The 23,697-nt window shown below is 32.2% G+C and overlaps 2 protein-coding genes across 2 annotated transcripts; both read right to left on the minus strand.

Annotated features, from left to right (window-relative positions):
* Positions 1-10,032: 10,032 nt before the first annotated feature.
* LOC131651192 (putative F-box/LRR-repeat protein At1g56400) lies at positions 10,033-11,665 on the minus strand. Its single transcript, XM_058920861.1, has 3 exons — positions 10,820-11,665; positions 10,567-10,734; positions 10,033-10,483 (listed from the first exon to the last, which is right to left on the minus strand). Exons 1-3 carry the CDS (start codon positions 11,663-11,665, stop codon positions 10,190-10,192), a joined length of 1,308 nt encoding a protein of 435 aa, XP_058776844.1. The 3' UTR covers positions 10,033-10,189.
* Positions 11,666-22,049: 10,384 nt separating this feature from the next.
* LOC131651198 (uncharacterized) lies at positions 22,050-23,340 on the minus strand. The gene is made up of 2 exons (XM_058920865.1): positions 23,161-23,340; positions 22,050-23,006 (listed from the first exon to the last, which is right to left on the minus strand). The coding sequence occupies exons 1-2, from the start codon at positions 23,338-23,340 to the stop codon at positions 22,050-22,052; spliced, it is 1,137 nt and encodes a 378-aa protein (XP_058776848.1).
* Positions 23,341-23,697: the final 357 nt, after the last annotated feature.

Consider the following 23,697-nt stretch of genomic DNA (forward strand, 5'->3'; position numbering starts at 1 on the left):
TTATGATAGCGGTTTTATGCGCTATTAAAGCATAATCTTTAATAGCATTTCTCATAAAAGCGCTATCGTAGTCTTATTTAAACTTTTTTATTGAACAAAAATTAATAGCCCTTCTTCGCAAAGCGCTATTATAGGTCCAGTTGTTAATAGCACTTTTCATCAAAGCGCTATTATAGGTCCAGTTGTTAATAGCACTTTTTGTAACGCCCCGAATTTAATTAATTGGTTAATTAAATTATTAAAGGATTTAAATATTGGATTTAGTCGAATTTGGATGGTCGGTATTATTTTAAGAGGCGTATTTGGATTTATTAAGTTAAAATCGGATTTTAGTCGGATAGACAGAAGAATAATATTAAGAATAATATTATTTATTTATTGAGATGTTTATTGAAATTTTCGCATTTTGGGACGATTTAGTCGGTATTAATTCGGGATAGTGGATCGATGTTTAATCGAAGATCTTAATATTTTTAGTATTAAAAATATTAATGAGTTAATGTTTAGCATTTTGGGAATTTTCCGAGTAATTAAGATTAGACCGGAAATATGAGACATTGAGTAATAAGTCGGTATATTAAAATAATCGGATTTTATTTTAATGGAATTTAAGTGGAAGTATTATTTTTACATTAAGTGTAGAAATTAATTTGGGCTTATATCATGGTATCTTTAAGTATTAAGGGGTGCATTTTATTAGGCCCGTTATGAAATAGTGACTAAGTGGTGGTGGTCTTTCTTTTTTTATCATTTTGAGAAGTAGTGGCATAGAAGGAAGAAAGGGAACCGAGAAAAGAAAAGAAGAAAAGAGAAAGGGGGTTAGGGTTGTGAAGAGGAGAAAAATGAGACCCAAAGTGTTGCTCTCAAGTGCCATTTTCCCCAAAATTTTCATTGGTTTACCTTAGAGCTGCACTCAATCCAAGGTAAGGGGAGATTCTTTCTACCTAAATGGGAATATGATGGATTTTATGTGGGTTTAGGGTATAGATTGGTCATTGTGTTGTGTTAATTTGTTTTGTTACTATTCCAATTTGTTGTTGCTGTGTGTTGGAATTGGAAATTGAATTTGGAATAAATTGATACCAGTAGGCTCACCGTTCCAGCGGTATAACAAGGATAGAATTAAAACCCCACTAAGCAATATATTTTCGTTTCAGGATACTTTCATTTTGTGATGTGACTTGTTTTTCGTTTTGTTTCATTTGAGGCACTGTTAATATAACAAATGATGAAACTATTCTGTACCGTAGATTCTATACTTGGATACATACACCATTTCATAGTTAATTAGTGATTCATACAACAAATAGTATGTATAATGGGAATAAAACATGAATATGAAATGAACATAGAATTGAAATTAAATTGAAACAGTAGTATGCTAGAGTGGAAAATAAAACAGTCCCGTTTGACCGAAATAGTTGAATTAAGCAGTATAATTAGTTGTCCGGAATTCGATGAAAATGTACGTGGTAGCTAAGTTTAATTAGACCATTTACAATGGTTTCAACACTCAACACCCACTTTTTCAACTCCCAACACTCCACATCATTTTCTCTCTCTTCCACCTAATAACTCAACACTCATTCAACTTTTACCTTCTCCAGTGGTTTTTCACTCAACACCCTACCCCACCACTTTTTATTTTCATATTCTTATTTAAATTTTATTTTTATTTTTATAATTACATAAAATTACAATTATCGATTAAAATTAAATTAAAATAATAAATACTTAACAATTTATTTTTTAATTTTTTGTAATAAAAACAAAATTAGTTGGGATTTTGATAATTGTTGAGATTTTGAAAATTGTTGGGATTTTGGTTAAATGGAAAATTAGCAGAATTTTGGTAATTGTAATTTTGGTAAAAAAATCAAATGAACCAAGTCTCTATTTATAGAGAAAAAAATCATGAATTTTGGTAAAAAAAATAAAAAATAAAAAATAATTTGCAACGAAATAATTGAGTTCAAAGTATTAAATGGATAAAAATCTGGCCAGCCAATCAGAAGCTGCCACATGCCCCCCTGCGTCAGCCTCAATTGTGTTGAGTTTTCTCAACACCTCTCTCTTCCACCTCACACTCAACACTACTCTAAACACCCATTGGAAGAGATTTTGCATGTTGAGTTCAACTAAACACACCCATTGCACATGGTCTTAGTAGGTTAATGTGGTAGTGATATTTTATTGAAATTGTGTTATTTTACGAACCGACCGAAATTGTGTGGATTTGAGTATCCTTTATATTAAATGTTGGTTTTGGAATAGAAAATGAAATAGTAAATTGAAAATTGGATAGGAAATAGAATATTGAATTGAAACTTAATATGATATGATTATTAATTGGTTGATTTAATTAATAGTTGAATTAATTTCAATGAGTCTATTTAATTGGAAAATACTTAGATTTGGATAAATTATTCGGTTTATCGGTAATTTATGGTATCTTGAGAATTTGACCGTAATTGTGTTTCGGTTGAATATTTGAGTTGAGAACAAAATATTATTAAGCCAATGATGTTGTTTTGATAATTAACGATATCTAATTAGTTAGATGTTAATTTGGAAGTTGTTTGGCTTACTTGGTATATTGGCATATTGCAATTATTTTGAGAATTGACCGAAAATTGTGATTTTGCTTTGGATGCTTTTGTTGCGGTTAATATTGTGATTTGCCAATATGATTATTATTGTGCATTGTTATGTGGATAGCCTTGTTTTGTGAATTCTAGCGGATTTTAATATCGTATATATGTTTCTATGAGTTGATTAAGTTGTGCTGAGAGCCTTTGGCTAAAGTTGAACGGTGTGATGTTGATATGTGACCGTGGTTGTTGTTGTATTGTTGTTAAGTTGTGTTGTGAGCCTATGGCTAAAGCTGAACGGTGTGATGTTGATATGTGGCCGTTGTTATTGTTGTCGTTATGTCGTTGTTGCTAAGTTGTTGTGATTGTTGCATTCATTGCATAAAGCATACCTGAAAGTTATGGCAACCATGTTGAAAGTTGAAGGCTTATTCCTTTGCCCTGATGGCACCATGTTGATGGCTTATTCCTTGTTGAAATGCCTCGGAATTACTGGCAATGTTTATGTTGGGAGTTTTACTCCAATGGTACCACATGCATATGTACAGTTGAGTCGCATTGAGTCGTTGTCTGTTGTTGTTGGTTGAAGTTTTCATTTATGCATTGTGAAGCTGATATGTTGACTTGTTGAAGATGCCTATGTGTTGACTTGTTGATGATGCTTATATGATGACTTGTTGAATATGTTTATATGTTGATATCATGACTATTCATTGATGATGTTCTTTGTGCTGCTTATGTTGATGTTGTGTGAGGCGGTGATTCATTTATATTATTTACCTAATATATGATTTATCATGATCCTATTTATATAGTTTGATATCTCATCCTTTCTGCTGATGTTTCCCCTACCATGGGAAATGGCCAGGTACTCAAGTATAGTTGTGGAAGTTTGTTGCTTCATCGAGTCCAGTTAGTGTGTCGCTCTGATACGTAGCACTCGGGGGGTTGCTTATATCGTTATTTCTTGGTTGTTGATGTTTTAATTGTTGTTATTATAACCGTTGATTCAAAGTTGAATAATATGAAGTACTTATTATATTTCAAGTTGTTTGAGCTGAGATAAGATGATAGTTGACTGTTAATTCGAATGCTATGTATCATTGTTGAATGAAATACAAGTTGAAGTTTTAAGTTGATATGTGATACCCCAATGTGTTATTTGAAAATTTTAAAATACTCTGATTTCTCGCATGATATTTTCGGGTAGAATTTGGGATGTTACACTTTTCATCAAAGCGCTATTATAGGTCAAGTTGTTAATAGCACTTTTCATCAAAGCATTATTATATGTCCTTTTTATATTAAAATAGATAAATATCAATTGAAAGAATTATTTAAGAAAAATGTATCATTAATCATAAAAACCACTATATATGTCATTCAAATTATTCATCAAAAAATAATCTTTCAACCAAATACAATTCCAATAACATGTATGAAAATGATATCTATCATTATAAAAGTAAAATTGCATGTGTTGGTTTTGCTAAAAGTAAACTTACATATATAGTTTGAGAGACTTGACATTACAAAATTGACTAAATAAAAGGAATGAAATGCCACAACTGAAATAGAAGGAAAAACCAACTAAAAAAGAAGCAACCAAGTTGAATAGGAGACAAGGAAAAAATTGAAGTTAGTGGTAACCAAATTGATAAGGTGAAAGATTCACTAGCAAGCCTACTTGCTCGTTTTCGTCCTACTTTTGCTCAAGATTAATGGTTAGTTTTCTGTAAAGTGCATAGTTGATTTCAGTGTTGGTTATATATATGCTTAGAAAAAAAGTTGAAATGCGCAGTTCAAACTCCTTAATACTAGTGCTACTTCCATTGAAGGATTTAAAATGCACAAGGATAAAAACTAATACATAGTTTGACTTGGTTTTAAATCTTTAATGCAACAAAGTATATTAATAAGTCTAATGAAAGGACAAAATGTGCAAGAAAATAATAATAGTATATAGATAGCTCCCATCATCTGAATACAAAACCAACACCAAATAACAAAGAGGAGCAAAATTTGTTTTTAAAAATAGAGCAGACCTTACCAAAAATTGAAGATTTCATTGTACATCAAGGCCAAACAATCCCACCTCAAGAGCTTAAGTAGATGTGCTAAAAACTGACAGCAAATGAGGTTGCAGACCTTGTTCGAAACTGCAACAAAACTGTTACAAAACCATAGATATTGTCAGAATGGAAAAGGGTTTGCTAGCTGGTATGTCCTTTTTGCAAATTGGACAGCTGAAGGTTAGTTCTCCATCTTATTTACCTAATGAAACTATTATAGTAGTATCTTCTAATGCCATTTTCTTTTCTAGTTTTCTAACTAGAGCTTCCAAGTTGAGAAGCATGTCTAATGTTAAAAAAAGCTTCTCTTTTCTATTGTCATTTTCATTTTTATTTGTTAAAATAAAATACATATTATTTAATTTATCTTTTGATAGTAACCTAAATATATTCAGTAGTATGTACCTTTAATATTAGGATAAATTCCTTATTAACATCAAGTCTAGTTCATTCATTGTTGACACTTTAGAGAATTATGACTATATATAAGGTAAGGGTAAAATGATGGTTCTGAAAATACCTTGTCCACATCCATATAACTTGTAAAAGGTGCACCGAAAGTTGGATCAAAGCCATAAACTATATTAAGAATGCCTAGGGAGAAATACCAACCTGCCACAAAGTGTGAACATTACAACTTAACATTAGAAACACAAATACAACCAAAATAGTCATAAAGATAATAATAAAAAAATAAGCATACTAGCACAATTTGAGGCTAACTTACAATGTTGAAAACTAAAGGCTAGGATATTTGTTTCGCAATTGGCATCATGCATCTAATTATTATGTGTTTATTTTTTCAACTTAAGGCTTATTAGTTATGAGTTGACCTCCTAAAATAGTTTCACCCTAATGAGAACTTGAGTAGTTCAAGCTAAAACAAAGCACCTTCAATAACTTGATCCAATTTCTTGTCGTCACACACATTATGAAAAATTATACAATAGTCATGATCAAAACTACAAACTACAACTAGTCATGCTTACTGAACCACCACTGTCGGATCGCTTACCAAAGCAGAACACCGTGAATAATGGACTCCAATACTCAATTTCATAGAGGTCATGCTGATATGTAAGACTATATATACAAGACTACTAGCTAATTTCATATAGGTCTTGCTAATTTGTCACAATCTCTAGAATTTAAAGATTTGTTTATCGGATTCCATTAACAAACAAAAACATAATAATTTAGCCATGTGGATGCATTAAGAAGGAATATTACCTTGAGCAGAAAGTGTGCACATAAATGAGCTTGTGAATACTCTCCACAACAACATGCATTATTGCCCTATGAATGTTTCAGTTATCTCCATTTCCTTAGCAAAATTTAGTTGACCCTTAGGTTTGGTCTTAAGCATTGTATTGTATCTACTCAGTATTAACTAATGGAAGTGTGAATACCTCTTCACTAAAGAAGGAGCCTAACTAAAATCACATCTAGGTTTACAAAAAAATACACAATCCTTAATACTTTGAAATGACATCCATGTAAAACTTTGTTGATTGCAATGAGAAAAACCCTAAAATTGAAAAAACACAACATCGGAAGAAAAGAAGAAAATATTTTGTAGTTCAATTTCTATATTGAATAGCGGTGAGAAGAACCCTAAAATTTTCCAAACACATTCATATATTGTATTAAATATGAATTTAAAAAAAAAATACAAAGCTAATTACAATTAATGTGAAGACGTAAATGGGGATGACGAAAAGTCCTGAAGACGGATGGAGAACCAAGGACGAAGTCATCGAGACGGAGGTTTAGAACAGATAGAGACCGGGAACAGAGCATGAATGGAGAGATGCCTTTGTTCCACGTTTCGAAGACATATTAGAGCCTCGACAATCGGATGAATAGACATAGTGTTTAAAAATTGAGATTATAAAACTGTTTCAGAGTGTCTTCTTTGTTTCCTTGAGTGAGTGACGAGCCTTCGAATGTTGCATCAAGAGGTTTTGGACTTTTTAACTTTTTCGACTGAAATAAGAGGAATGAAATATGAGGCAGTAGTCTATGGCTCCACAACTTTGAATTGGGAAGTGGTGAGAAAGAGACGGTGACACTGGCACCCATAGACGCGAAATTGAGAAGGAGAATTTGATGGAATTGAAATTTGGATTTAGACTTAAAGGATGAGACATGATGATGGAGGTGGAATGGGGTTTGAGAATTTAGGGTATTGGTGCTTGGTGGTAGAGCTGACGAGAGAGACAACTGTTTTCAAATTTACTTGAAATAAAAGAAAAAAAGAACGTGGGATTGCAAAGGGAACACGTGTTTTTTTGCACATATAAAGATATAAAATACTAGCATTTACAAAAAGCGCATTTATATGGCATAACCGGTAATAGCGTTTAAGTCAAAAGCGATATATTTCCTTGCTGTAAATAAATAAATAAAACTATTTTTTTAATATCAATAATAATGCTGCTAAGAAAAATGATATTATATGGCCCTATATATAATAGTGCCCGACAAAAAGCACTATTAAAGGTGTATGTGTAAAAAAATTAATAGCATTTTGTTTAAAAGCTCTATTAAATTAGTGCTATTATCAGCCAAGTTTGTAGTAGTGAATGTGAAATTTGCTATTTACACAAAGGTCCTATGCAGATTGCTTTGAAAAATATATGGTGCAAGATTTTTGGCTTGTTTGAGTTTCTAAATAAATTCATCAAAGGATAGTATCAATTTGATTTTAGGTAAGTGTTTTGTTTTCATTATGTTTTAATAAGCCTTGTTAGTGTGTGTTATGATGAAAGTTATAGTGTTCAGTTTTATAGTTAAAAGTATATGGCTCTATGAAGTTCTTTGTGAAATGGTCTTTTGGATCGGTTGTATTTTTGCAAAATATTAACATGGAAGAAGTGTTCAAAGTGTTCAATTTGGTCTAACTTGCATAAGCTGTATGGAAGTGCATTACTCTTGGAACAATTATCACCTTCGCTCACACCTTCCTTCTTCTTGGATTCGCCCCCACCATTATACCAAGGAACAAAAAAGGAATGACCCCTCTTTTACAAGCAAGAAAAGAAGTTGCGGAATTCATAAAACAATCATTAACATTCATACTGCAAACATTACTCTTGGAAAAATTAATCTTTAGACCCGAAACAAGCTCGAACCCTCTCAACAACACTTTCAAACTCCAAAGATCGGCGTTAGAAGGTTCACCAAGTATGATCGTGTCATCCACAAATTGTAAAATATCCACACACTTGTTATCACCATACTTGAAAGGCTTAAAATCTCCCAAATCCACCGACTTCCTAACTAAGGCGGTTAAGCCTTCCATGGATAGAACAAAAAGGAAAGGAGACAAGGGATCCCCTTGACGCAATTCCTTTTGGACCCTAAAATCCCGCGTAGCACTTTCGTTGACCAAAATGGACATATGACTCGTAAAGACACATGCTTCCAACCATCTCAACCACTTACCGCCGAATCCCATCTCTTTCAACATAAATCTAAGATAGTTCCAAGAAATAGAATCATAAGCTTTCTCGAAGTCTACCTTAAGCAAAAAATAAGTCTCTTTTTTTTTTCTTTCTCTTTTAGACCAATCGATAACCTCATTCACCAACAAAACCCCATCAAACATATTCCTACCCGGAACAAAAGCGGTTCGGTTAGAGGAAACCAACTTACCGATAACCTTTTTAATTCTAAAAGCCAACAACTTAGTCAAGAATTTATATAGATTTCCCACCAAGCAAATAGGTCAATACTCGAACAAATCTTGCGGGTTCTTGCTCTTAGGAATTAACACAATAAAAGAAGAAGTTATGGTTTTGACAAGTGTACCTTTAGAGTGGAAATCGATACAAAACCTCATAATATCCTCTTTAAGAAGATACCAAAAACTCTTGAAAAATTCAAGCGAACACCCGTCCGAGCTCGGGCTTTTGTCCCCTTCACAAGACCAAATAGCTTCCTTCACTTCCACTTCCGTGAACGGACTCTCCATCTCCAATCTTTCCAAGTTATCAATAAATTGTAATCCAAGTTTAATGGGAACCGGTCTGCTCTCCTCTTCCTCCTTGAAGAATCCCTTGAAGTGTTCACAAATGAAATCCTTGATGTCATGGACCTCCTCCGAATTACCCCTCATAGTCGCAATAGAACAAAATGAGCTGCTTCCCTTTCTACGCCTTAAAGAGTTATGGAAATATCTAGAATTTTGATCTCCATCGGTAAGCCAAAGTTGTCTTGAATTTAAGCGGAGTAACCCATCTTTCTCGTTGAAATTGTCCCAAAAAACATCCGTCAACTTGGCTCTTTTTTTTAACCACCTCCTCCGAAACTTTACCTTGAATCTTTATTTCTTCATTGTACCTATTTTGTTTGTTTTTATTTAGATCTGAAGTATTGAACAACTATTTTGCTTTATTTCTTTTAAAAATAAAATAAAAAATCTCTTTTAGGAATATACACATAGAATAATAGTTTTAAAAAAAATGTGACTGGCATTTTTTAAATTCAAAATTCTCTTTTATGAAGTGGCAAAGTTTTGCATTGTTTCCATCAATGCAAAAAGAAAAAATGAAATATTGTTGGTAATCAAGTACTTTTGTTCCAAAAAGTGTACTTTCTCAATTACCATTTTGTCTTATTTCAACTACTAAATACAAATGCATTTGCAATTTGTAACAATTATAAGTAACTAAATATAAGTTGTAACCAAAAGTACAAATTGGTTACAAAAAGTAAATTTTGAACGCAATTTATACCCCTAAATTATGAGGTGGAAGGTAAAGAAAAAAAAGTTAAAATTGTGTTTTCCAAAGTCATTATACAAATTAAGAGTATTTAATAAGATTTTGAATATTTCCATAGATTTGAATTTTTAATTATATAATAAGAAATGAAATCAAAATTTTATATAACTATATTTAGGAAATTACAAATTAAGAGTGATTATTTAATAAGATTTTAAATATTTCCATAAATTTAAATTTTTTAATTATCCAATAAGAAATGAATTTATAACAAAATAAGTAGAGAGTTTGATTTAATATTCTGAATAAAACACAAATTTGTCCATAATATCTAGGTCGAATTTTTAACGTGTTTAGAATTTAAGTCATGTAAATACCCGCATAACATCTCCTGTTCAGTTAGATATACAATTATTCGTGTGATTTATATTTTTTTGTAGAATCTTTGATAAATTTTAGAGTATTCCTGAATTTCGTACCGTAAAAACTTGCAAACCTATAACATAAAAAAGATAACACTTTAATTTACATGAGAATTTCACATGGAATATTTTTTTTAGACTCAAACCTTATTTATTTAAAAGACACTTTATAATTAAAAAATATTGGATTTTTTTATAATCATTTAGAAATTACATCCTTATGTTTCCATCTAATTCTTGGTTGTTGCAATGCAATAATCACAAAAAATATTACACAAATGAAGCAGAAAACATCATTGTATAAAGAGAAATCAAAATATTACATTACCCCACACAACACTTGGAAAAACAAAAATAAATATATCACACTATCATCATCAATAAATTGATACTTGCAAATGACTAAAACGCCTGTTAGCATTATTCTTTAAAGTCCTTGCACGTTCATATCGAGTTTCTGTAAGACCATCATCTTCATTACAGATATTAATATTAATCTCTTCCAACACTTTCCCTGTATGCATAAAATAGCCCAAAGTTAAAAATTCAGATTCGGTTGCTTTCGAATTATTCACTTCCACCACCTTCAATCTTCTTTTCAAGCATCTAGGAAATAATCCTCCACAAAACCAGAATTTTTTAATATCTAAATCATAGGAAGGTTTGTAGTCCTGTAATATATAAACAAGCAAAAATGTTAACAAATCAAACCATGTTATATAAGCAAAAAATGTAAAGCATTTGACTCACTCACCTCAAATATAACTCCTCCTGATCCTATGTTCATTGTCAGTTTTTCCATTAAAGGACAACGGTCGAGTAAGAATTTTAATCCACCAATCTCTTTAGGATGCATTTGAGTATTCAGAATCAAATGTTTTACTCTCAATACTCGATCCAGTTGATCTACAGATGGAATAACCTATATGCATAACAAAGAATCAAAATGTTTTACAAGTAACCATAAAAATATCATAATCATTAACAAGAAATGAATAGAATAGTACCTGGAGTAGATAACTGCAAACTGTTAGAATCTTGGCTCTATACAAATCACCCAGAACATCGCAAAAAGCTTCGCCATGTTCACTATTATATCTTGATTCTTGGGCAAAATCAATGTCCACCTCTTCTATTTGTCTTGCCTTTATATATGAATAACACACATGTCCAGAATATTTAAAATATTTAAGTATTGGCGCATTAAATGTTAAATCATACTCCGTATCCATTTCGCATTTATCTATCACCAATCTTGTTAACCAAATTGGTTCACGACCCAAATCGAAGTCTTCCATACCCCAACACTTTTCAAGGCGTAAACTGTCCATAGTCTTACAAATTTTCAACAAAGTTTTAAGAGTTTTGATGTTAACCCTAATCCTACTCAAAGACAAGTCTCTGAGTGCATCAAAGCTAAGAAAATCCAGCACGTTGAAACTACACGAACTCAATTTAAGGGATTCGAGCGACGATCCAATTTGATAAACTTGCGTTGGCACCGGAAACAAAGCATTATTGTTATTATTATTATTGAAGTTGTTATTGTCTGAGAAATCTAGGGTTATGTCTTTCACCCTGCGCTGTGCGGCAAACTCAACGCAACTTTCAATTGTGTTGCCACAAGAATGAGGATTTGAAATCTTGAGTGAGAATTTGTTAATGTCGCGGCGAGTGAAGTTTGCAATCCAATCTGTGATGAAGTCGATGAAGACATTTCTTTGTGCTTGTTTGATTTCTTCATGGGAAGTTGAATCGACAAAGAAATTTTCGTTGAAGTCAATGTGGTTTCCGGATTCTTTTTCGTTGAGTAGCAAAGAGAACAAATTCAAGTTATTAATGTTCTCTGCCATGGTTATTATGGTTTTAGATGAATGATGATAAAATGATGTGAATTTATATAGAGTTGAATGGATGAAAGTTTCAGTGTATAGAGATGCAACGTTTGGAGGAAGGGTGGCAGTTAATTCAGGTATGAATTTAAATATCATCGGTATAGTAGTTATAAATTAATTATTCATTAATATATTTTTCCATCTAGTAAAATTGATATTTATTCCTCTCATTATAAAATGCTCTCACTTGATATGCTCTCATAGGGAATGTATCAAGTAGGAGGAGTTTTAAATAAGAGATAAGAGGATTCAATGCTCACCATTGGATTAATCAAGAGAGAGAAATAATAATTATATTAATATTTTAATAATTAATTTAATTTCTCTCTCTTGATTAATCCAATGGTTTGGATTGAATCCTCTTATCTCTTATTTAAAAATTCCTCCTACTTGATACATCCCATATATATATATATATATATATATATATATATATATATATATTCAAATAAACCATTTCGTATAATTTAGTAGTTTGCCAATGAATATATGTTGTGATTTTGAATTTGAACTCTTTCTCATACACAAGAAAAACTATTTTATTAATTAATAGCTTCACTCTAATTCGTTCATTTTTTTTACCAATGTTAAATTGTTAATGTTATTATAAACTTGAAGAATAATATAAATCAATTACTATTGTTAGATTTATGGTTTTATGATTGACAAAACTTTTACTAAAACATGATTCTTATATGATGTTGAGCAAGATGTTGTAACATTTTGACCAACTGTCTTGATAGGTTCTGTTGTCATGTGTTTTGACAGATGTTCTGCCCAGTGTTGTGACATGTTATATTAGAACATCTTGACATTACTGATGGTTTAAATCCTTGAAGATTTTATTGAAAAATATGATATTCTGAAGGATTCTAGTGCTCATACAAGCACAATCAATCAAAGATATTTTAGGGACAATGCAAATTTGATTTGGTTTCATAAAAAGGGGTCTATGAGACTTTTTCGGAATCTTGGATTTGATTTGATTTATTTTTATTTTGTGTAAAGATCTTCCAACTGATTGAAAAGGAGAAGATTGGATTTGATTCAAGAGTCCAAGCCCATACTACAAGAAACTATAAATAAGAACTTGTTAAACCAAGAAGAGAAAACATTTACAACAACAAATAATGGGTGCAAAATAAGAGTTTATATTTTGGGAGTCTGTTAAAGTTTTTGTGTTTTTGTTTGAATGTTCTTAACTTAAGCACTTGCATCACAACAACAATGTTATTAATCAATCATAACAACATATTCAAATTGCAATTATTTCATCAACACATAATAACATTCACTTCATAATCACAACAATTCAAAATGTAACTCAAATGTGACTCAACATTATGCATATGCATGTGGTACCATTTGGAGTAAAACTCCCGTCTCAAACATTTGCCTCTTGAGCCATCGTCACTTTGCCATTTAAGGTCATCGTCGTGGTTGCCAAAAGATACAAATTTTCACAGTTTAGAAATCTGTCAGCTTCAGCAATGTAACCGATTACATCAAGGATGTAACCGATTACATCCCCTGAATTTGCCTCTGTTACGCAAGTTTTTAACTCTGCAATTGAAGCTATTAAGAAAAAGAGTTGAGTATTGTTCTTCGTTGAAGCTTTTAAGCAAGACCAAATTATTGGAAATGTAATCTTCTATTTTGGTTCTTTGGTACTACTCATTAGGACTGTGACTGATTTTAATTATTGAGGTGATTGTGGAAAGTGAGATGTGGTTCTCATATATAGGAGGTTCCTAGATAGAAATTACATAGAAGTAGTGATTAGGTGATAAGTTGTAAACTGGGACTATTTAGGCTTTAAACTAATACTATTATAGTGAATTTCCTTCTTGGCTTGGAAACCCCCAAAGTAGCTGAGTTGCATGTAACAGGGTTAACAATTGATTGTGTTGTTATTTTCTTGCAATTTATTTTTTGCTCAATCTCCTATTTTAGAAAGTCTTTTCTACCAGCAGGTAATGTTATAAGATTTGTCCTGACATTGTGATTTGTGTTAAGACATTTGTCTTGGCATCAATATTACTAGTGCTAGAATTTCAATTGGTATCAGAGCAGACACCATGTTTTGTCTATTGGGTGAGCTCTAGGGAGAATATATTCTGATACTATGGATAAGGAAGGAGGATACAACAACAGACCATCTCTGTTAGATGGTTCAAATTATGACTGATGGAAGGGTAGAATAGTGGCTTTTTTAAAATCAATGGACAACAAAGCATGGAAGGCTGTTTTGAAAGGATGAGAGCATCCTGTTGAAAAGGACAAAGAGAGAAATATGTCCTTAAAACCTGAAGAAGATTGGTATGATGAGGATGATAAATAGCTCATGGAAATTTCAAGGCTTTGAATGCTCTATTCAATGGAGTAGACAAGAATATTTTCAAGTTGATTAATACATGTATTGTAGCCAATGATGCTTGGGAAATTCTCAAAACAACTTATGAAGGCACATATAAAGTGAAGATGTCTAGACTTCAGCTTCACACTTCTAAATTTGAAAATCTGAATATGAATGATGATGATACTATCCAGGAATATCATATGAAGGTTCTTGAAATAGAAAATGTATCTAGTGCCTTGGGAGAAAAGATTTCAGAAGAAAAGCTTGTAAGAAAAATTCGTAGGTCTTTACCTAGGAAATTTGACATGAAGGTGGCAACCATTGAAGAAGCTCATGACATTAGCACTATGAGGGTTGATGAACTTGTTGGGCTCACTTTAAACTTTTGAATTGACTATTAGTGACAAATTTGAGAAAAAGAACAAGAGCATAGCTTTTGTATCCAATGCTGAAGATGAAGAAGGTTAAGTTGATTTGGACACTGATGAAGGACTGTCAAATACCTTTGTATTACTTAGGAAAAAATTCAAAGGTAGCCAATGATGCTTGGGAAATTCTCAAAACAACTTATGAAGGCACATATAAAGTGAAGATGTCTAGACTTCAGCTTCACACTTCTAAATTTGAAAATCTGAATATGAATGATGATGATACTATCCAGGAATATCATATGAAGGTTCTTGAAATAGAAAATGTATCTAGTGCCTTGGGAGAAAAGATTTCAGAAGAAAAGCTTGTAAGAAAAATTCGTAGGTCTTTACCTAGGAAATTTGACATGAAGGTGGCAACCATTGAAGAAGCTCATGACATTAGCACTATGAGGGTTGATGAATTTGTTGGGCTCACTTTAAACTTTTGAATTGGCTATTAGTGACAAATTTGAGAAAAAGAACAAGAGCATAGCTTTTGTATCCAATGCTGAAGATGAAGAAGGTTAAGTTGATTTGGACACTGATGAAGGACTGTCAAATACCTTTGTATTACTTAGGAAAAAATTCAATAGAATTTTGAAGAGATTGGACGGAAGGGGTAGACCAGATGTCAAGAACATCTCATCTGATATCAGAAGTGATAATGATCCTCAGAAGAGTACCAGACCTGAAGAGAAGTCCAATCAAAGTAAAGGTGTTCAATGCTATGAATGTGAAAGATTTGGACATATTATACCAGAATGTCTCACCTTCCTCAAAAAACAGCAAAAGGGATTTACTGTATCTTGGTCTCATGATGTGAGTTAGAAGATGACTCTAAAACTGAGACAGCCAAACTGGTGATGGCCCTTTCTAGAAGATGGGCAGATGAAGTAGAATCTTGCGATGAGAATGATCTCTACAAAGATATGGATGTATCCTGCAAGGATACTTGTGGCAGGTTTGAAGAAAGTCACAAGATAAAAGAAGAACGGAGAAAGATCATAGCTGAATTGGAGAATGAAATAAGAAGCTTCTATGTATATTTTCTCATCTTCAAAGTGAGGTAACTTTCTTAAATTTCAAGCTTGACAACTTGAAAAATTCTATGAAAGGATGAAATATAGGGTTGATATAATGAAATAAGCTAAACATATATAGGTTAATCATCCATTTTATAAACAACAAAATAAAATATTTGTATAAAAGTTCTTTCCTGCTGACAAGAAAAGAATGATCAACATGTCCAACCATATGTTTCATCCTAATGGCAGACTTGATGAAACTCCAACAAATTCCAATTCTTCAACGTAGACATGTTGTTATTGCGGTGAGTATGGTCATATTAAGCATTTTTGTTGTAAATTGTTTGGAGATAAAAAATATTCAGCTCATTCTAAGGCTAGTCAAGTTAGCAAAAAGGGAAGTGTTAAAGAAAGAGATGTTAATATTATAGATCATACCTCCATGAGAGATTCAAATAGAGAAGACTGACACTTTGACAATGGGTGCTCTAGACATATGACAGGGAATATATTTTATGAATTTTAATTTGAACTCGTTCTCATACACAACAAAAACAATTTTATATTTCAATAAATATTTTCTTATTTTATTAATGGGTTAATAGTAATTCACCCCCCCCCCTGTAACGTTAGCGAATTTTGTTTTTCCCCCTCCCTACCTTTTGACAACGATTTTTAAAAAAAAAACCGTTTCCAAAACCTTCCTTTGGCAACGATGGGGGTAAACCGAAACACGCTCATATTACAGGGGATAAATTACTATTAACCCTTTATTAATTAGTTGCTTCACTCTAATTCGTTAAATTTTTTTTCCAATGTTAAATTGTTAATGTTAATTATAAATTTGAAGGATAATATAAATCAATTACTATATCCATCTTACATTCAAATTTTGATGTGAATTTAGAAATAAAAAAATTACTTATTAAGCAATTCAATGATTCTTATAATATTAAATGATGTATTTATTAGTATAAAACACATTTAATTAGAATTTATCAAAAATAAATTGCAAACAGATTTAAAAAAAAAAAAGTAAAAATCAAATATTTGATGTTTGAGAAGATGTTTGTTTGTGTTGGTCTGGAAGAAGCTTGTTGAGGTGCAATAGTGTTTAATATATGAGGGTTTCAAAGGCGGTTCAAGGTTGTGTGAGTCAAGTTGCTGGATGTGTGTAGGATTGTCTATGATTTTATGGTTTTTTAGTATAACGTGAACACTTTCCCTTCTCTGATCTCTCAATAGGATATACACACGAGAACCCTTGAACTATAGATCAGAGGCCAAGAAGAGAGGTTTCTATAACTTTAGTCAAAGGCAAAGGAGTAGACATATTGCACTCTTTCCAACAATGGTGGAGAAGTAGTTAATTCCCGCCCTTTAATGAGTCTATGAATGCCACACACACATTTAGTTAAATAAGTACGAAACATGAGTGGGTTGGGGAAGTTAAGTATGGGGCCCATACGGCGAACAACCTTTAGGGAATCCAAAATGTTTTTTTGGAGGCAAGCGTTGTAACACCTTAAAACCCCGACTCTTTATTTATAAAAGATAAACGGATAATTTTGGAAACATCGTGTTACATATGCTTAACATACATCTTCAACGACACCATGATAAGAAATAGCACGGAATTCAATGATTAGTCATACTTAATTGTCTCAAGTAAATCAAGTACTTCACATAATTAAATAACTCAAACTTCAAAAAATAGAAAATAATAACAAGTATCCCGTCCTAGTGTAACAGATCAGAGCTTCAACGAAACTAAGTAATGTGTTGAAATGGTAAAGCGGCAAGCAACAAAAGTTTTGGAAGTATTTATCCGGAAAATTATCGTGTCCACAGAGATTAGTGATATCGAATTGCCGTTCAACAGTTTCCATAGTTATGAGTTTGGTTTGAATTGGTTAAAGCATAAAAATGGAAAAGTAAATATCAACACAAAAAGAATTCATTTTTCAGAAAGAAGAGACATATCAAGCCTGGTATATAATCTACTTCTCACAAACTTAAACTTATCTACCAGTTATACTCAACCTACAATACTCATCAATGTCATCCGGCATCACTCACACTCTATGTCATTTCTAACCCAAAGTAGAGAGAACTACTATATCATCTCGGCCACGATCTCTCAGCACACCTCAACAACACAGCAGACATCCATATTAATCGAATCGATGATCTCTCAACCAACACAACTAACACGAAAGCATTAAGCTTCGACATCCATAAAGATTGTTAACTCTAAATCTATCTCTTAAATCCAGAAACTAACAGATAATCATCCTAGATAAGGATTCAAGAAGTCTATATCTAAAACAACCCAAATCCCTAGTGTAACAGCCCGAATTTTATTATTTGGCTAATTAAATAAGGATTTATTTACTTAATTTGGACGAAGTTTGATAATTAATTGGATCGTCAGTGTTATTGTGAAACATGTTTGGATTACTAAGTGAAGTTGGAATTTATTCGGTTAATCGAAGAATTAATAAAATGGAATATGTAGAGAAATAATATTAGAAATAATATTATTATTGGATTTTATTTATTTGAGATAAAGTCGGATTTAATTGGATTAAATCGGAAAATAATATTAAAGGTAATAATATTATTTGTTGGAGCATAATTATTTATTTGACTACTCTATTTTATCAATTGGGCCTAATTAGTTAGGAAGTGGAATTATATGGGTTAAGCCCAATATTTATAATATAGTAAGGGTTGGAAGAGTAGAGGTATCATAACTTTGTTCATTTGCAAAGAAGAGGAGAAAGGAGACTAAGAGAAGAAGAAAGGGGAAGAACAACAAGGGAGAAAGCTAGGGTTTAAAGCACATTGAAGAGGTAAGGGGGAGAATCCCTATTATTATGGGTTAGTATAATTGGGTCAATGGGTAGAAACATGTTTAGGTTAAAATCCCTAATTTTTATGGGTTAGAAATTAGTAGGTTTTGATGAATAATTTTTTTTATTTTGTGAAATTGAATGCTATGTTATCCCTCAAATCACTGTAGCGTAATGAAAAGAATAGGTGTTGCATGCTTTGTTATTTTTATATACTGTAGCGAAAACAAATTTAAGTGGAGCTATGTATATTCTTTTCATTGCTATTGCCTACTACTGTAGCGGCACTAAGCCATTCTTTCACAATTACGTGGGTAAATGCTATCTCCTTGCGAATAGTACTACTTGTTTCTAAACTATGAGTATGTTAATTAGTGATTCATATCATTAGTATGTTACAGTAGCAACATGAGTGGGATGCATATATATAATGAAACAAGGAAATACCATGTATCACTTTAACAAATAATGTAGTGCATAATGAAAAAAATTGGTGCATATATAAAGTAGAAATTGAAACAGAATTAGAAAATTAAATATTTATTTCTCCTAGTTACTGTAGCGGTGCATAGAAATGGAAAAATAGAAAGTAGGTACATTCAAAACAGTCCCGTTTGACCGAATAACGAAATTAATGCGGCATAATTAGTTGTCCGGAATTTAATGAAAATTTACGTGGTAGCTAAGTTTAATTAGTAGATTAACATGGTGGTGTTATTTTGTTGAAATGATGATGTTTTACGAACCGACCGAAATTGGGTAAATTTGAATATTTCTTATATCAAATATTGGTTTTGTAATAGAAAATAGTAGAGTAAATTGGAACTAATGTAAAATAATTATTAATTAGTTGATTTAATTAATATTTGAATTAATTTCAATGAGTTCAATTGATTGGAATAAATTTGGAATTAGATCAATTATTCGATTTGTCGGTAAATTACGGTATTTTGAGGATTTGTCCGTAATTGTGTTTTGTCTTGAATATGTATGTTGAGAAATATAATGCCAATGATGTTGTGCTAATATTGATTCTCTGTGAGTAGTTGGTTAATATTAATTCTAATGATTAATTGCTTGATGTTGAAAGTGTGTGTTCATGTATAATTGGCAAAATGAGAATTAACATGAGATAGTATGGTTACTAGTGTTAATTGGATTGTGTGAATCGTAATTGATTAATTGGCCTCTTATATGTTAATGATGTGTGTGTGTGTGTTGTGAATGTTTTGTACAATTGGTGGATAATTCATAGAGTTAAATTATTATGATATGCGGACAGTTAAGATGGTAGAGATGATCTTAATTGCATATATATGTGATATTGTACATACATTCATATCATGGTGTGCCTTGAAACACAGGTGGATTTGCTTTGAAACACAAGCGGGCTTGGATTCTAGAGTGAATCGGAAGCCGTAAACTATATGTTTACAATTGGTGGACTTTGGTTTTGTCCGGATCAGAAGTGTGGCTTAGATTCTCGAGTTATGAATCGGAGGCCGGTGAAACTCAGAATTTCACATTGGTAACACATGCATAGTGTCACATGTTTCATTGAGTCACATTAGAGTTATGTGATAGTTGATTATATGCATTATATTGTTATGATGTGTGCATGAATGTGATAATTGATTATGTGCATTATGTTGTTGTGATAAGTGTACGAATGAACAATTGATTATGTGCATTGATGTTGTGATGCTATGTGTATGAGTTTGGTAATTGATTATGTACACTTGGTGTTGTAGTGATAATTGTATTAGTTGATAATTGAGAAGGGGTGATGTTTGAATACGTAATTGGTTAAATGCGAGAATATGTGATAATTATGGCTATGTGTATAATTGAGAATATAGTATTGAGATATTATACTCTTATACTTGGTGTATGCTTAATATATGTGAATTATGATTAGTATTAATTTCATGATTAGGCAAGTGCAATGCATTCCTATAATTATTAATTTAACCATTGTATCTCATTATACTTTCTTCATAATGGTTCGTATTCTCACCCTTCTGTTTTAATGTTGCCCTCGTTTGGCGACATGCAGGTTTGACGATTAGTAGCTGGCGTGTGATCTAGTCGGAGTTTCTTCCGAGTTGCTTGGTAATTAAGTAGCGAGTCAATGCTCTGGTCATGTAACACTGGGTAGCTTAGACGTTGAACTCATGTTCTATTTTTTTATGCATTTTGTTATAACTTGCGAACATGTTTAATTAGTTACTTGTTGTTGAGAGGCCTTAAGCCAAATATTATGATTATGGTTATCTTATGAGTTGTTTATGGAGATATGATCATGGTATGGGACATGTATCATTTATATGAAACACATGAGTATCACTTTCCGCTGTTAATGCATATTCTGGATGAATTATGATTTTATGTAAGGTGTTATTTGAAATGACCAGGTGTATTGTATTTTGTGGATAAATGCTGTCGGTTTTAAAAGCTTTTTCAATTTTTGAATTCGTCGATGTGACGCCCTTTGAGTTATATGCATGCTTATTCTCTGATTATATGCTTATTATTTTATGCGGTAAAAAGGGGTGTTACATTAGTGGTATCAGAGCATGGTCGACCAGTTGGTCAAGGTTATTAATGTCTTTTATCCTGTTGTATTTGATTCGTGTATCTGACACGATCGATACTATTTTGTCTGGTTGTTTGGTTGTTTAGGACGATGGTTGCGGGAATGAATGTTGACATTAATGTTGAGGCAATGATGAGATGGACTGGTGCGATTGGACAAGCGCCGCAAAAGAACGAATTCAAGTTATTAATGTTCTCTGTTGCCATGGTTATTATGGTTTTAAGATGAATGATGATAATCTGCTGTGAATTTATATAGAGTTAAATGGATGAAAGTTTTAGTGTATAGAGATGCAACGTTTGGAGAAAGGGTGGCAGTTCATTCAGGTATGAATTTAAATATCATCTGTATAGTAGTTATAAATTAAATATAGTTATTTAACTTACAATTGATTATTCATTAATATATTTTTCCGTGGAGTAAAATCGTTCTACTAACAAGTTTTCTGAAGTTCATTTTACTATATTATATATTTAAATATATATTCAAATAAACTATTTTGTACAATTTAGTAGTTTCGCAGTGAATATATTTTGTGAATTTGAATTTGAACTCGTTCCCGTACATAAGAAAAACTATTTTATTAATTAATAGCTTCACTCTAATTCGTTCAATTTTTTTACCAATGTTAAATTGTTATTGTTAATTATAAATTTGAAGAATAATATAAATGAATTATTATTGTTAGATTTATGGTTTTATGATTGACATAAATTTTGCTAAAATGTGATTCTTATACGATGTTGAGCAAGATGTTGTAACATCTTGACCAACTATCATGATAAGTTCTATTGTCATGTGTTTTGACAGATGTTCTGCCAAGTGATGTGACATGTTATACCAGAACATCTTGACATTACTGATGGTTTAAATCCTTGAAGATTTGATTGAAAAATATGAGATTCTGGAGGATTCTAGTATAACAAAAAAAATTATTTCTTTATCAATTCCACTTCTATTTTATATTTTGCATTTTGAACTCCTCTTGTTTTTTTTAATAGGCAATTGATTATAAGAACTCGCACTAGGGGTGCAACCCTTACAACACAAAGAAGTTTCACATGATTGAAACAATTCATTGGTACTTTATACCAATCCTAGAAACTAGGAGGCGAAAGCGGATTAGAACTAGCTAACCAACTCCAAGAAAAATACAAAATATTGAAATAGACCTTATCAAAACTATAAGAAACATTATCAAAGATTATTGCATTTCGCATAATCCATATACACCAAGAAGTAGCGAACCAAATTGTGTTAATCTTCTTCCTTATATTCGCACTTTTCACCTTTTCTTGTATGATACCGAAATCCAAGACCTCCTCTAATGTGAAAGGAAGATCTTCCCCCATCCATGAGTATATATTTCCCCACAAATCCTTAGACACAAAGCAAAGAAAGAACAAATGGTTAGGAGTCTCCAATTGACACCTACAAAACTCGCATAAAAGATTTGAGGAAATAAAATTAACTCCTTTTAAGAACAACAGATCTTTCGTGGGTAATCTAGATATAAACATTCTCCACATGAAAATTTGAATTTTGATTGGAACAATGGATTTCCACGCCTCCTTCAACAAAATCATCTTTGAAGCTAACCAAGCAATCTCCTTACTTTCGGCAATCAACAACGACAGACTAGCCACCGTGAATTCACCACCATGATTCGGTCTCCATGAGAATCCGTCTTCTCCATCCCGATCTGGCCTGGCCGTAGACAGCATGTTTACAAGCTGCTGCCACTGCAACGCGACGGTGCTGCTGGCCGCAGGCAGCTGCTGTGCAAACGCAACCTCAAACAATACTGATGGTTGCCACACAACCTCATCATTCTCCCTGTAATAAACAACATCCACAGCACAAAACTTGTTAATCGAAATGTCGTATAATTCCGGAAATTTAACACATAAAATTTGATCTCCTAACCATAAACCAAACCAAAAAGGAACAAGGTTACCTTTTTTAATTGTACTACGAACACACCCCGTGAAACCTTCCTCGTTAAAGTCATTCTTCCCATCGTTATTAATTACGTCCCTCCACCAAATAGAATCCTTCGAACAAAAATTTATCCCAAAGATATAAAATCGCTCCAAATAGTATTATCCTCCTTGAGAATTCTCCATTTCTACTTAAGAAGAAGAGTTTTGCTTATCTCCCTCACATTTCTCACTCCTACCCCCCCCCCTTCTCTTTAGGCTTGCAAACCGTTTCCCATTTCACCCAATGAATACTTTTCTTAATCGCTTTGCTGCTCCATAAAAAATTTCTTAGGATGCTTCTAATTTCTTTTATAACCGTCCTTGGTGCCTTGTAAAAGGAGAAAGTGAAAGAAGAAATAGCATTAAGAACCAAATTAATAAGTGTCACTCTTCCTCCAATAGACATGTTTCTATCATTCCAAGTAGAGAGCCTATTTTTTATTTTGTTTATCACCTTCGCCCACACCTTCCTTCTTCTTGGATTCGCCCCCACCATTATACCAAGGAATAAAAACGGAATGACCCCTCTTTTACAAGCAAGAAAAGAAGTTGCGGAATTCATAAAACAATCATTAACATTCATACCGCAAACATTACTCTTGGAAAAATTAATCTTTAGACCCGAACATGCTCGACACGATGTCCCAGCATGTTGTTATGACACCTGGGCCTTGTGCATCAAAAATTGGTTGATGTGTTTTAGAAGATTTTTTGCTCAAAGATTGGATCAGATTTTATTGTGATTAAGTTAACAATATGATTA

Source organism: Vicia villosa, linkage group LG1 (assembly GCF_029867415.1).
Source record: "Vicia villosa cultivar HV-30 ecotype Madison, WI linkage group LG1, Vvil1.0, whole genome shotgun sequence".
Lineage (NCBI taxonomy): Eukaryota > Viridiplantae > Streptophyta > Magnoliopsida > Fabales > Fabaceae > Vicia > Vicia villosa.